General features: G+C 49.0%; 1 protein-coding gene across 1 annotated transcript; it reads right to left on the minus strand.

The window, feature by feature from the left end:
* Positions 1–944: 944 nt before the first annotated feature.
* On the minus strand, positions 945–5,316 carry RHOV (ras homolog family member V). Its single transcript, XM_074148488.1, has 3 exons — positions 5,121–5,316; positions 1,712–1,770; positions 945–1,385 (listed from the first exon to the last, which is right to left on the minus strand). The coding sequence occupies exons 1-3, from the start codon at positions 5,314–5,316 to the stop codon at positions 945–947; spliced, it is 696 nt and encodes a 231-aa protein (XP_074004589.1).
* Between the last annotated feature and the right edge of the window lie 7,661 nt (positions 5,317–12,977).

Genomic DNA, 12,977 nt, shown 5'->3' on the forward strand with positions numbered 1-12,977 from the left:
TTTCTTCCTTCTCCCTTCTTCTTTCATTACATGCATGGCTCTCCATCTACACTTAACCCTTTGGCAGTGTTACAAACCCTTCACTGACAGAGTTTGGTCTCTGCTGGACAGACAGAGCCACTCAGCGCTGTTCCTCACCCCTTCTTTCTCTCAAAACACCACACACACAAAAAGGCCTTTCAAAACAGGTCCCCAAGTTCATGACTACCTCTTAAGATAGAGCTATAGCACTGGCACCCGTTGGAGTGCAGAGTCCTCTTCAGAGAATGTTTTGCTTAAAGAATTACTGTAGCTCCCAGTGCATTTTCTCTTTAGCCTGCTAATGGCCTTCATTTAGGGAAAATCTTTCTCAAGGGTACTCACAATACAGGGCCTTTAAGAAAGAGCACTGCTTTTTCACAGCCAAGTGATTTCTACCTATTTTGGCAAGCAGAATCAGAGGGGGAACCCAAGTCTCGCGTTACGAACTCGGCAGCCCACGTCTGACCACATTGCAGTCACCTGTAACTGCCCCTGCCCTACACTCTGCCAAGCCTGTAAATCAGCCAAAACACAGGCAGCCTTCAAAAATCCCTCACGTTTATTATGCTGCGTCAGGACCCCAGTAGTGTGCGAGTTTCAGACAGAAAACTGGTTACTTTGAACAATGGAAGGATCCTGCTTGTTCTGGGGTACCCAGTCTTGGTGTATTAAAGGCTCCCATTAGCCTGGGACACTACAGACATGGCCAGCAGGTACTTATAGCTGCCTGGACTATTCCACATCCCAGCACAATGGAAATCCAGTTTGTGTCTCCTAGGCATCTTGATTCTGTAACCCAGCAAGAGCCAGGTTTCCAAGCCCAGGAGCTTATCATACCCTCCTCGCTGGGGCCATAGGAGCAGTCACTCCAAGAAGGTGCAGAGCCAATACTGGCATCGGGTGTTTCTTTCCCCCTCCCCTCTTCAGACAAAGCAGAAGAATTTCTTCCAGCGACACTTGGAGAGAGTTTTGATGCCTTTGGCAGTCATCTTCTTTTCCTGCCGTGCTTTGTGCTCAACACCGCTGACAATGGCCATGTCAAAAACTTCTTTGAGGTTCTTCTGGGTTAGTGCTGAGCATTCCAGGTAGGCTTCAGCCCGGATTTTGTCAGCTAGACCTTCTGCCTGAGGCCGGGGCACAGGCTTCACGTGGTAGCGATCCAGGCTGATGAGGACATTGACATCGTCCCGCAAGTCTGCCTGTGTCCCTACTAGCAGCACCGGTGCCCGGGGGTTGTGAGTTCGTATCTCGGGGATCCATTTCTCAGTAATGTTTTGGAAAGAACTTGGGTTTACCACGCTGAAGCAAACGAGGAAAACATCGGTGTCGGGGTAACAAAGCGAGCGCAAGCAGTCAAAGTCCTCCTGTAGAAAACGGAGGGGAAAAATTAAAAAAAAAAAAGTTTTCATTGGACTGAACTCTAAGATCATGATGCTGCAGTGGCCTTTTCACATGTTATCTAGGACCGCAACACCCTCAGAGGCAGGGCATCATGCTAACTTTGTGGCCATGCCATGGTTCAGGCACTAGTTTCAGAGCTGAGGAAGTCTGTGGTTCACCCATCTGTGACTCCCTGATCCTGGACTAGTGCATTTCCTTCCTTCCCAGTTAAATGCTGCCTTCCTCAAAGGACCGCAAACAGCCCCCATCCCATAGGACCAGAGCTGACAACTGCTTTGATAGAGCTTACCTGTCCTGCGGTGTCCCACAGCTGGATCCGGACTGGGGCTCCATCCACCAGGACCTGCACTGTAGCAGAAAGAGAACAAGGCTGAGTCTAAGGGAGTCATCCGGCCCACACACCTACACTCATACAGGTTTTTCCCCCCAGCACTCTGGTTTGTATCCCACTGGGCAGACTCGCTGAAGTCACTCAAGTCTGTCTTCCTTGCTGAGCATCCTCCCCAGCCTCACTGAAACAACTGAGGCTTGCACTGGGAACGTTAAGATACCTGCAATAGACTTTCTGATTTGGTTAGCCCTCAGGTGTTTTGGGCTCTTCTCCAGTATTTTGAAAGAATTGTTCCATATTACTGGACAACCTTCTCTAGAGAAGAAGAGCCCTTAGCCAAACAGCACCCTGAGAACACCTTGTTCTTCTTCCACGCCCCAAGAAAGTAGATAAACACAAACTGAGAACTTCAGCAACTTGCTCCTATCAGTCTCCATTAAACAAGCTATTGAAGATTTTTCCCATCCAGGCCAGAAATTTGACTTTAAAAAAAAAAAAAAAAAAAGGTGGTGGTGGTGGGGGAATAAAAAAAAAGAAGAGGAGCATTTCCGTAAGTGTCCCAGCTAAGGAAAAGCAAAGACCTAAAACCAACTTTGAAATGAAGAAGCTATTAAGGAAACAGTGATGAGTGAAATCCCCTTCAGACTATCCCCACACTGAAAAACTGCTGAGTTACACAGGTAAGGTCTGCTCCCATTTCACTCCCTAATCACAGTAAGCCTTCATGTGGTATCAGCTGACTCAGACTGAGGGCTGGCAGGACCTCTGATGGAAATCTGGAATGAAACTGTTAGATGTCTAAGCGCACAGACACCACAGAGACTGGCTAGGAACCATGGAAAAGGAGAAAGGGGTTGGGAGAGCTGGAAATCCCTTGAAAGTCCTGACAAGGTGGATGGGGCTGTGCTCTGGTGAATAGGGGCAGACATCCTGGCTAAGGTGACAATGGCTGACACTTGACACGAGCCATCGAAACACCCTACTGTGGCCAGGGAAGAGGTTTATTGTCCTTTTTTTAAAAAAAAAAAACCACCAAATAACCAATACAAAACCAACCCAGAAGCAGGATCAATCTTTCGTGATTCTTAAAAGTAATTAGCCAGGTGAGAAAAGTGATAGAAACAACCGACTTGGAGAGTTTAACACAAGTTCTGGGAGGAGAGCACTCCTTCTCCCTGAAAGCAGTTTGGGGAAGAGGGAGACACAGACAAAAGATGGACTGAAATTTGGTGGAAGACTGAGACTGAAGGAAAAATGAAGGGGTGGGTGCATCCACCACGGTGCCACTCCTCGCGGCGTGACTGAAAGTCATTGCTTCCTTGTGACTGGGAAACGGTTGGATTTTTACCATATCTTTGCCCCAGAGGAGGAAGAGAAACCTGTTCCTGATCAAAGAACCTGCTAGATCCTGACTTGATCTTCAAGGCACTGGGCATTTGCCTTTCTAGTATCTGGTTTCTTCTGTCTCACAAGCGCGTTGAGAGAAGGAATTAGCATCTCTGAAATGTTTTACAGCCTTCAGAAGAAAGGCACCACATACATTACCTGCTGCTCCAGTGCTTGCACAAGGTTTTTTTGTACCTGCTGCTAGCCTAAGCTAAGCTAGCAGCTCTGTGACAGCCCTCCAAATACCGCCCTCACAAGGTCCACACCCTCAGGATGAGGCTGGATTTCGGTACAATAGCGAAGGGGCCGGCAGAACAGGATAGCCTGCTGGAGAAAGGTCACTGGGGACACGTTTCACTCAAGGCTGCTCTACCTGGCAGTGACACCCAGGAGGAGGTGGCACCCAGACAGATGTGGCTGGGTCACAGTCCCAGCACCGTTCCCCTGATAACACAATACTTTCTCCTATCTTGGCATTGCAGCCCATTGACCAGAACTAGGGTTAGGATGTAAACTGTGAAGCTCAGTTCTGCTTTGCAGTTTCAGTTGCAAGTATTCCTCAGGAGTGGAGAGAACGGGGCTGAAATTTCTGAAATGGATCTTGAACTGTGTTTCCTGAAGCCAAGGAGGGGGTTTCTTCAAGTTTATGCAGGTTAAGAGTAGGGGTGGGAAGGGAAACATCTCTATTGTCCCATTTCCTCCCAATAAGCCGAAAATGAACTTTGGAAGACCTGGTTTTAATGCTTTTGATTTCAGTTGCAAATGGTATGCATTTCTGGAAGTCTGGCTTAGTACTTAGATGTCAGAGTGGGGCTAAACCCACATGCAGCTATCTTCAAATTCCTTGCTGCTAATCGGGGAGTCTCTCAACTTTCTGGAGAGGAGGCTAATAACTATGGTAATTTCAAGCCTCTCTTGGCCCAAACTGTACACATCAGTGTAAAGAGAGCAGAGAGAGCTGTCATCTTTCCCCTGGAGGACTCAAGGGCTCCTTCCATCTGTTCCCAAAGGGCTGCTCAACCCTGAACAGCAGTGTGTTCCCAGCTCGTTTCCTTCAAGGGACAGTGGAAGAGTCTGGAGAGGTTCAAGGCAAATTCCTGGTGTAAGAGTGAGCAACTGGAGGGACATTCAGACAAACAAAATGCTCCCTCTAAGGTTTCAGAGTTCCCTCTAAGAACCCCTGAGACTATGACACAGTAGAAGACTCATTCCTGGTCTGACTTAAACCCATCTCTAATCTACTGATCTATACTGTCACGTACTGTTGTGTTCCTTCGTATCAGATGAAGATCAGAAATCTTTCAAAGGGCTTTGTACTTTCCTGGGGTTTATATTAGAAACGGGAGCCCAGAAGAAGAGGAGAGGAGCACAAGAACAAAGATGGCATTTACAAAAGTGGAAACTAACGAGAGCTCATCAGCTGACAGGGAAGGCAATTCTAGCCAGACTTAGAAAGCTCTTCAACTTCTTGGCAACCTCTGTTCAACATTAGTTTCAGTGGACACGTGGGAAAAAAAGGATGTTTTTCTGAATATCAGTTGAAGCTAGAAAGCCTACAGTGCAATGCTGTGGTATTTCTGGAGCTAAAAACCACCACCACCACCACCACCAAAAAAAATCAAGTCCTCTTCCATTTATCTGTAATAACACCGCAAAACCGGGAAGGTGCCCAATTTCACGGAACTCCAAGCCAGCTTGACGCATGCCCCGTTGATACACGAAGCCGCAAAATGCAAGACTGGGACCTGCTAAACTTCGCAAAGCGCCCGGGGGACTGGGTCCCCGCTGCACGACGCCCTCCTGGGCTCCGTGCCCCCACACCCGCAAAGCCCCCCGCCCCGCTGCGCAGCCCCGGCGGCAGCCCGTCCCACCGGGAAAGCTCCCCCCCCGGGAGCCCCCCGTCCCGAGGCGGGGGGATCGCCCCCCGCCGCCCCCCTCACCCGGCCGGCCGGGGCACCCCGGAGCCCGGGCGGGCGCCTACCGGAGAAGGTGTCGAGGGCGGTGGGCTGGTACTCGTCGGGGTACCCGTTGGTGGTGTAGCTGACGACCAGGCTGGTCTTGCCCACGGCGCCATCGCCCACCAGCACGCACTTGATGCCCAGCTCCGGGCCGCTGCCCCGGGGGGGGCTATGCCTCCGCAGGGCGGGCGAGTAGTCCAGCAGCTCCTGGGGGGGCATGGCGCCGGCAGCGGGGGGCTCAGTGCGAGGAACGGCGCGGCGGGGCTCCTGCCATGCCCGGGCGGGCGAGCTGCTGTCGGGGCTGCGCGCTGCCGTGCGGGGCCACCCTCTCCGTCCCGCCTAGCACCGCTCCTCATCGCTACACCTGCCGCCCTGCGCCCAAAACCGGCCCCCATTTCCCTAGTCCCGCCCCGGCCCGCCCCGTCGGGAGGGTGGCCCCGGGCCCGGCCACCGCCTCCCGCCGCCGCCCAGCGGGCCCCGGGGTGCTCCGTTCCCCGCCCCCCCCCCCCCCCCGCTCCGCCGGGGTGACCCCCGAGCAGCGGTTTCTCTCGGGATTTCGGTAGGAGCCGAGGGCTAACGCCGTACTCCACTTTGTGCACGCACAGGGGAAAGCTGCCGCCCCCCCCCCCCCCCCCCAACACCCCCTTTTCTGTTCGAAATGTTCAAAAGAAGCCGCGCTGATGCGTTTATTTCCACTGCCCAGCAGCCCCAACTGGAGCATCTGGGATTCCTGGCGTGACAGGGGTAACACCGACAGTGCTGGCCAGTATCCCGAGGGACAACAGGAAACAAGTGACAGAAACGCATGGCATTTGTTAAGGATGCCACTGCCATTACTGAGCTCCTCTGACCCGGCCGAGCTGTCGCTACACGCCGGCAAAAGCTACAAAGCGTATTTTCCCAGCTCCACGGACACGCGCAGGGGTTCCCAGCCTACTGCCTGTTTTTCATATTCACCGCCGGTCGCTCACACACTACACTGTGCCCTCGGCAGGTGAGGACATGGCTCCATCCCTGCCCCGGGGAGCTCACCGCCTGAAGAAGTACGGCTAAACAAACAGAAGAGGGGGAACACTGCCGCTCCAAAGGAGAGAGACGTGGCCACGCTATCACAGCAACCATTGCGCCCCAGTGTAACACCACCGAGGGGTTGAAAACACTGGGGACAAAGTATTGATGCTTGCCATCACAGAATCACAGAATCTTCATGGTTGGAAGGGACCTTTGAGACCATCAAATCCAACCACAAAAAAACCCACCCTAGTATTTTTTGCCATACCTAGTATTGCAGCATCAGCTTTGAAAGAGGAGCCATTTCCTAATGGAGGAGCTAAACTCAGGCCATCGATGAATGCCACCGCTTTGGTTACATGATGTCCTTCATCGTGCTCTCAGCAAGGGAGACTCGTGCTGCAAGGAGCCATTGATAAGCAGTGCCAAAGCTTGTGTCTCCCTGCACTTTCCATCCACACTGAGAAGCTACCCAGGCGTTTCACCTACATTAATCCTACCCTTGAGAAGACACCTTTAAGTCAGGCACAGTCTAAAATGCTTTTCCCCATGGTTGAGAGGTAACAAACACTGCAAACCCTTCACGTTCAAGAGCCTTGGCTGGACAAAGCACGTCCACTCGTTGGAGACAGCCCACAAGCTTCCTGGGAAGAGCAAGAAGGCTTCTTCTCTGCAGTTTTCTCTAGCAGTTTGCTTTAGTTGGTCTTACTAGCACAAACTTAAATTTTCTATAGCTACAAAAACCCCAGAGATGGTATTATAAACCAGGCAGCTGGTATGATAAACTAGTTCAGAGGCAGGTGACAGCTGAACGGCTCCAGAAGAAGCAGAAAGCACCGGGACAGGTGACACTCCGTAAGGTGCGAGGTGTGGCTGTGCCTCTGCCGGGACGGGCAAGGAGAGGCTCCACGGCAGCCGGGGCAGGCAGCCCAGGGAGTGAGGATCCAGCAGAGGGTTTTCCAGTGCGTTTCAGGCACGGGCTGACATTCTGTGAACTATGACATTTCCATTTAATCGGAAGAAATGAATGTAAATGAGGGATTATTCACCAAATTATTCACTGTTGGCAAGTGTTAGGAGTGGCAGGGGGAAGAGATAAAGAGAAGCTGGCAACTCTTGCTTCCTATATGGCCTGTACTTAGGAATGGATGTTCCTTCAGAAGATACAGTTGCCCCCCTCCAGAGACTGAATCCCTTTTTCACCCTTTCCTAAAACCTCTTCCTTCTGTGACGACGTTCCTTATTTCCTTGCAGTTTCTGACAGCCGTTGGTTGACACACACTTAACTGGTGGATGGGGCTTAAGTGATTTTTAATCTACATTTAAACTAAGCGATTAAGCAAACAAACGGGGCAGCTCCCACGGGTTGGTTTCTCAGGTCCTGCCTTGCTCCTGACAGCTAACAGAAGATGTGGGTTTAGCTTCATGACGCAGCGAGGGGTCAGACGTGTCAGTTTTGCAAGATGTTTTTGTACAGTTTCAGTTTGTTTTTTTTTTTTATTTATTTTTTTTTTTTTTTATTTGAGTGAAAGTCTGTCCCGTTCCTATGAGTTGCCGAAGCAGGTACAGCAGGGGAGCCCCGTTGCGCCATGCCTCCCCGCCGTGGTGCCTCCTCTGCCAAGGGAGTGGGAAACATGCAGCCTGCAAGGCTGTGCTTGGCCTCTCTCCCGGGAATTGTAATTAGCCCCAATTACGACGGTACTCCTCACGATGTGAGTTCCCATCCACTGGGAATTACGTGCAGAAGATCAAACTCCTTTCAGGCAGGGCAAATATGGATTTCAGGTGCTATGCGCGTTTCCCCGTTATTCCGCTGGGTTGCACAGCTTCTTAAAAGAGAAAAGCTGCTCCATTAGAATACACAGTGATTTACAGTGGAAATCACCACTGAACTTTATACATGCGTACAAAGTCCTAATATTAAAAAAAAGCAGTTATTTCGAGGAAGACACTTCCTTTTCTGCCTGTTTTTTGTTCATTATAGCCGCCTTTCTCGCTGGAGCTGTGGCAGGAGAAGTCCATCTATGGACCAAGTTAAAAACAGTAACTAAGCCATATTGTATGAGAGGAAACCAGGGCTTGATCCTTGGCGGGGGGGGACATGACAAAGCCATGGATCAGCTCAAACTATTCCATATAATTTCCCCTCTGAAGTGCAGTGTTACTGGAAAAGTGGGAAATTGTGGTGCTGGGTTTTTTTTGCAGCCAGTGGTCCTGACTTTCACTGGTTCCTGAGCAATACCGCACCTCTGACAACATCATATTCTGCCTCCCTGGCTGATCTCATTTTTAACTTCATAACTATGTGTGGTTTGTGTTTTTGGTGGCTGGCACGTTCCAATAAAGTCTTCTCGCTGATATCTTTAGAGCTGCTCTAATTTGACTGACTTGGACAGGAGTTGTATTTGCACTGTTCTCTTCTATGGTAGCCTTTATTCAAAGGTTAAGTTCAGTAATTCACAGAAATCAAATCTTTATGGTGGTTTATTTGCACCTATGCACAGCTGGAGCCACCTCAGATTCTATGAAGGTGGCAGTTCAGAAGAGCAGAAGGTTGGACACTGAGTGACAGAGGTTGGGGTGTGCAAGATGACTTGACCTGCTCAGTGGGGAAAATAAAGAACAATATGAGGGGAGAGAGTGTTTTCTTCCAGGTCTTGGAAAATCATCTTCCTTTTCTGAAAATCCTCAGAGGGCTGGAGCACCTCTCCTGTGTCTCTCTCTCTGCCTGAAAGCCACAGAGTGGGAGCCGCTCTCAGAGCCTTTTGCAAAGCCTAGCGAACTACTCGCATTGCCTTGGAAAAAGCATCGCATGTCGCGGGAGTTGGCAGACCTCAGTTTTAAAAACAGCAGGGCTCCTTTCTCACCACGGGAGAGAGAACAATTTATCGGCCACTCTTCACACAGCGAGTGAGCAAACCTGGCCTTCAGCTTTGCCCGCCGTTTGTACAAGCGGGCTGCGTATGTCAACACACTCCCTTGGCAAACGATGCCCTCGGATCACATTTCTGAATCCTTTCACGGAGCTGCCTGTGAGGAAACACCAAACAACGAGAAACCGGGAGGGGGGGGGGGGAGATGATGAACACAGGCAAGAACGCCATCACCCACCGGGGTGGGGACCTGGATTGAGAGAGGGGCTAAACGGGAGCGCGGGTGCCAGAGCAAACCGGGTCCCGTGATGCCAAGAGATAACGCTGAAGAAGTGGAGATACAGCCGCTGCCCGGCCGGCCGCCTTCATAATGGCAAGCGATGAGACAACCGGTGCTGAGTCACCGTCATTTTGCCATGCACCTGAGTGTGCATCCTCCCTGGGAAAAATCAGGCATAATTACCACTTAAAAGAAGTGACAGACAAAAGGGTGAAGACGAGCCCGAGCCTGGTTTTCCCTCGTGGTGTACCTCGTCTAGTCACTGCAACCTGCAGGAAGTGATGTCAAACGCACCTTCGTATCATTTTCTGTCAGCCTTGCAGAGGCAGAAATAGCCACAACGCACGAGTCAGTGGAAAATCAGGCTTTGGCTATTCACGGAAAAATTACTACAGCTGAAATCAAAGGAAGAAAGATCCTAGGATTTGCTTTCCCCTATAGAGCTCTTGATTGATAGGAGCTTCGTAGTTTCTGAGTCCAAAGTAATAAAACCACTTTACAGTTCTATAGCAGCTAAGGGGTATTTCTGCTGTGCACTGGAGATGTGTGATTTGGAAATGCCTTTTAGGAAAATTAAAAAAGGAGAGAAACAATGTGAGAATACAGCTCCCACTATCCTGGCCTCTGAACTACTTTATTGCTCCTTGGAAATAAAGCAATGCCATGGGGGCGCACAGAGATGTTCTGGTTCATCTGTTCTCTGCCACTCTAGTTAAATGCAGAGGCAGAGAGCTACAACAACAATATTATACTACATTTTAAGATTACAGAATAGTAAGTTTAAATGAAATGCCAACACCACTAGCTTCAAAAATATTTTCTTAAATATTATAAAAAAAGGTAAGCACCTATATTTTACTTGGCCCCGTTCTCAAAGACAAATTAATCTCCTGTCTGACTTGCTCAGGAATGAGTCCTACCTCTCGGTTGTTCTATAAATAATTTAGAAGTATGTTGCCACCTGCTGGAGAAAGTACATCTTTTAATAAATCAACGTAAATGTAAAAAAGTGGGCAAGGTTTAAGGCACTCAAAGCCCTTTCTTTAAATCTGAAGCAAAACCAGCAAACTTCAGACTAAGGATAGGTTGGGAGACAATGCTCTGAGCTTAATTTAATCATGTCAATCAATCAGACACTTTAAGTGAAAAGAGGAGTTAACACTTAACTGGAAGGGGTGAGGGAATTAGCAAGAGGAAGGTGATTAGGTTCACATCCCCTGTGTGAACCAGGGAAAGGCAGGCAGTTAACACCGAATTGTGAGGGGCTGGGTTGAAGAGGGATCGCCAGGAAAACCATAAAATGTTGTAAGACCACCGTCTCTGCCAAGTTACCAGTCCTCAAGCTTATCATTCATAGATCTTCCCTGAGGATTAGAACTGAGGGATCAGCCACAGCGTGCTGGTGATGGGAAGAAGGTTTCCTCTCCGTAAAAGCATGTTTTTGTCCTTTCCCTCTGGTGCTAGTATGCTCATCCGAGGACTGAGGGGGTTATGCCTGCAGAGTTTCCACGGGGGCACTCGGCGTGCTTACTGAAGGGCAGCATTGCTCTGGAGTCCACGTGTAGCATCAACAGACCTTGAGAGTTCACTTGTGGGAAAACTTCTTAAGGTGCGAGAGGAGCTGTGGTCAGCAGGTCTGCGATGGCTGCTCTGGCATAACAGGATCCCACCCACCCTTTGCTGGTCTGCAGGAAGTTTGCTTCTGACAAGGAGTTTGGGAGACTTTGGGAGGCTGGTTAATGGTTAGGAGGTGGGCTCTGGCAAACTCATTTCCAGCTTGGATCTCCTCCAGTGTAAATTATAATTGTTGCACGGCTTGCCATGTAGCTTCCAGCTCAGGTTCTCATGGGTAACTGTGATACCCGTGGGTACGCAGCCACGGCACTTTCTTTACTGTAGTAAATTTGTACATAGAATTCAAGTGATCACCCAAAAACACTGTCTGTGTCACTGGGGAAGTGCCACTCTTGGGACATGGTCTCTTGGTTGGGTGGGGGACTTAGATATCTGCAGCACTTTGCTCAAAGCGGGGTGTCTCAGAGCCTGGCTGTGTATTACATCTTCGTTGGTATTTTATGGAGGCTGTTGCGTTTAGGAAAATACACCTGTTCGCCTATGGCTTTTATGAACACCGTGCATTTTTTCGTTGATCACAGTGAAGGAATATTCTATAGGCAGTGAGGTGGAGTGATGATCAGTGCCACGTCTGTAGTGGAAATCTGTGAGGAAGTCCAGGGTTTAATTCAAACTATAATTGTGCCGCTAGGTTATCTCAGGGGCAGTTCAAGTCACGTAAATCTGAGCTGCCTTTGTTCTGCCCTTACCTCTTCCCACAGCCACGTCCTCCTGCACCAGCACTCGTGTTTAGATCATGGCTCACACAGTCATCTGCTGCGGGGCAAGGAGCTGGCTCACTCCGCAGTCATACACACACTGGCACAAAGTACGGGCCGGACAGGGCAGCCGGGAGTGAGACACAGTGTTGTGGAAGCTGAGATTTACACAGGCGTAACCTGCTGGGAATCCGGAGCTTGGACACAGTATATGGTTGTCCGTGCCATTCTCTAGAATCTGTTCCTCAAGGCAGCTGAAGAGATTAGCATGTCATACAGCATCTAGATGTCCACAGCTGTGTCCACAGCTTGGAGAAAATGCTGTTTAACCTAAAATTACTGCAAGTATGGTCACATCCATACAAAAACAAGACCAGAATTTAGGTTTCCAATCCAAACCCGTCACCAAAATCGCTCCCCTTAAGTCTTTCCCACAAGTCCCTCTTAGAGACTTATTCCACTTCTACACACAAAATGTAATCATCTGATTCTCCACGCACTCCTGGTGAATCAAAGAGGTGATAAATCTTTTGCCCGCAACCCTTGCTCTCCCCTTCTTTTCAGAACAGGAAAACTGTGAATGCGGCACTGGGATGTAATTATTGCACATGTTTGTAAATTAAATAGTCATAGCAGATGATAGTGCAGATGGACGGAGCAGACTTGTGGGCCTGGATTAGCTTTAGGCTGATGTTTCATTTCCAAATAAGGTGAGGATCTGGCTTCCAATTTAACCACACGAAAATCAGGCAAAGTTTTCTCATGAGGTATCAGTCTTAACTGGCAATAATACCTGCCAGATGAGAAAGAAAATCTCTTCCATTTCTGGACCTGACCAAGAAAAAAAAATATTATAAAAGTATGTCCTGATCTAGGCTTTGAATGGAAACACCCCCATAGAGCAAGAAATTTGTGCACAAATTTCAATTCAGCAAAATTTCCAGATTTGTTTTGAGAGAGTTTATTTCCTCCTTACCAAATAACACTTCAGTCTTTTACTGCTAAAAATGTGACAAAAAAGAAAAAAAAAAAGCATAAGCATCATTGTTGAAGGCAACAGGGAGAGACCTCATCTGAAATGAGGGGTCAAACTATGCTCACCCAAGCTCACATAAACATGAGTTGAAGCTGGAGCCGAAGTGGAGAAGGACTATTCGGATGCTGCAGGAAACTAACCGCCTCCTCTTTTCAAGAGAAGAAAGGCAAGAACTTCTTGGTTTGGTAAATCCTGGATTTGGTACATCTGAATGAAGGCTATGATCGGTGATGATTTTAGCAAAGGAAATTAATGCTCTACAATGTCCTGTACACTAAAGGACAGTGTTTGAACAAGATGGATTCAGACTAGCCACAGTTTACATTAGTCTGACATCGGAGCTTGAA

The sequence above is a fragment of the Numenius arquata genome, chromosome 6 (genome assembly GCF_964106895.1).
Source record: "Numenius arquata chromosome 6, bNumArq3.hap1.1, whole genome shotgun sequence".
Classification (NCBI taxonomy): domain Eukaryota; kingdom Metazoa; phylum Chordata; class Aves; order Charadriiformes; family Scolopacidae; genus Numenius; species Numenius arquata.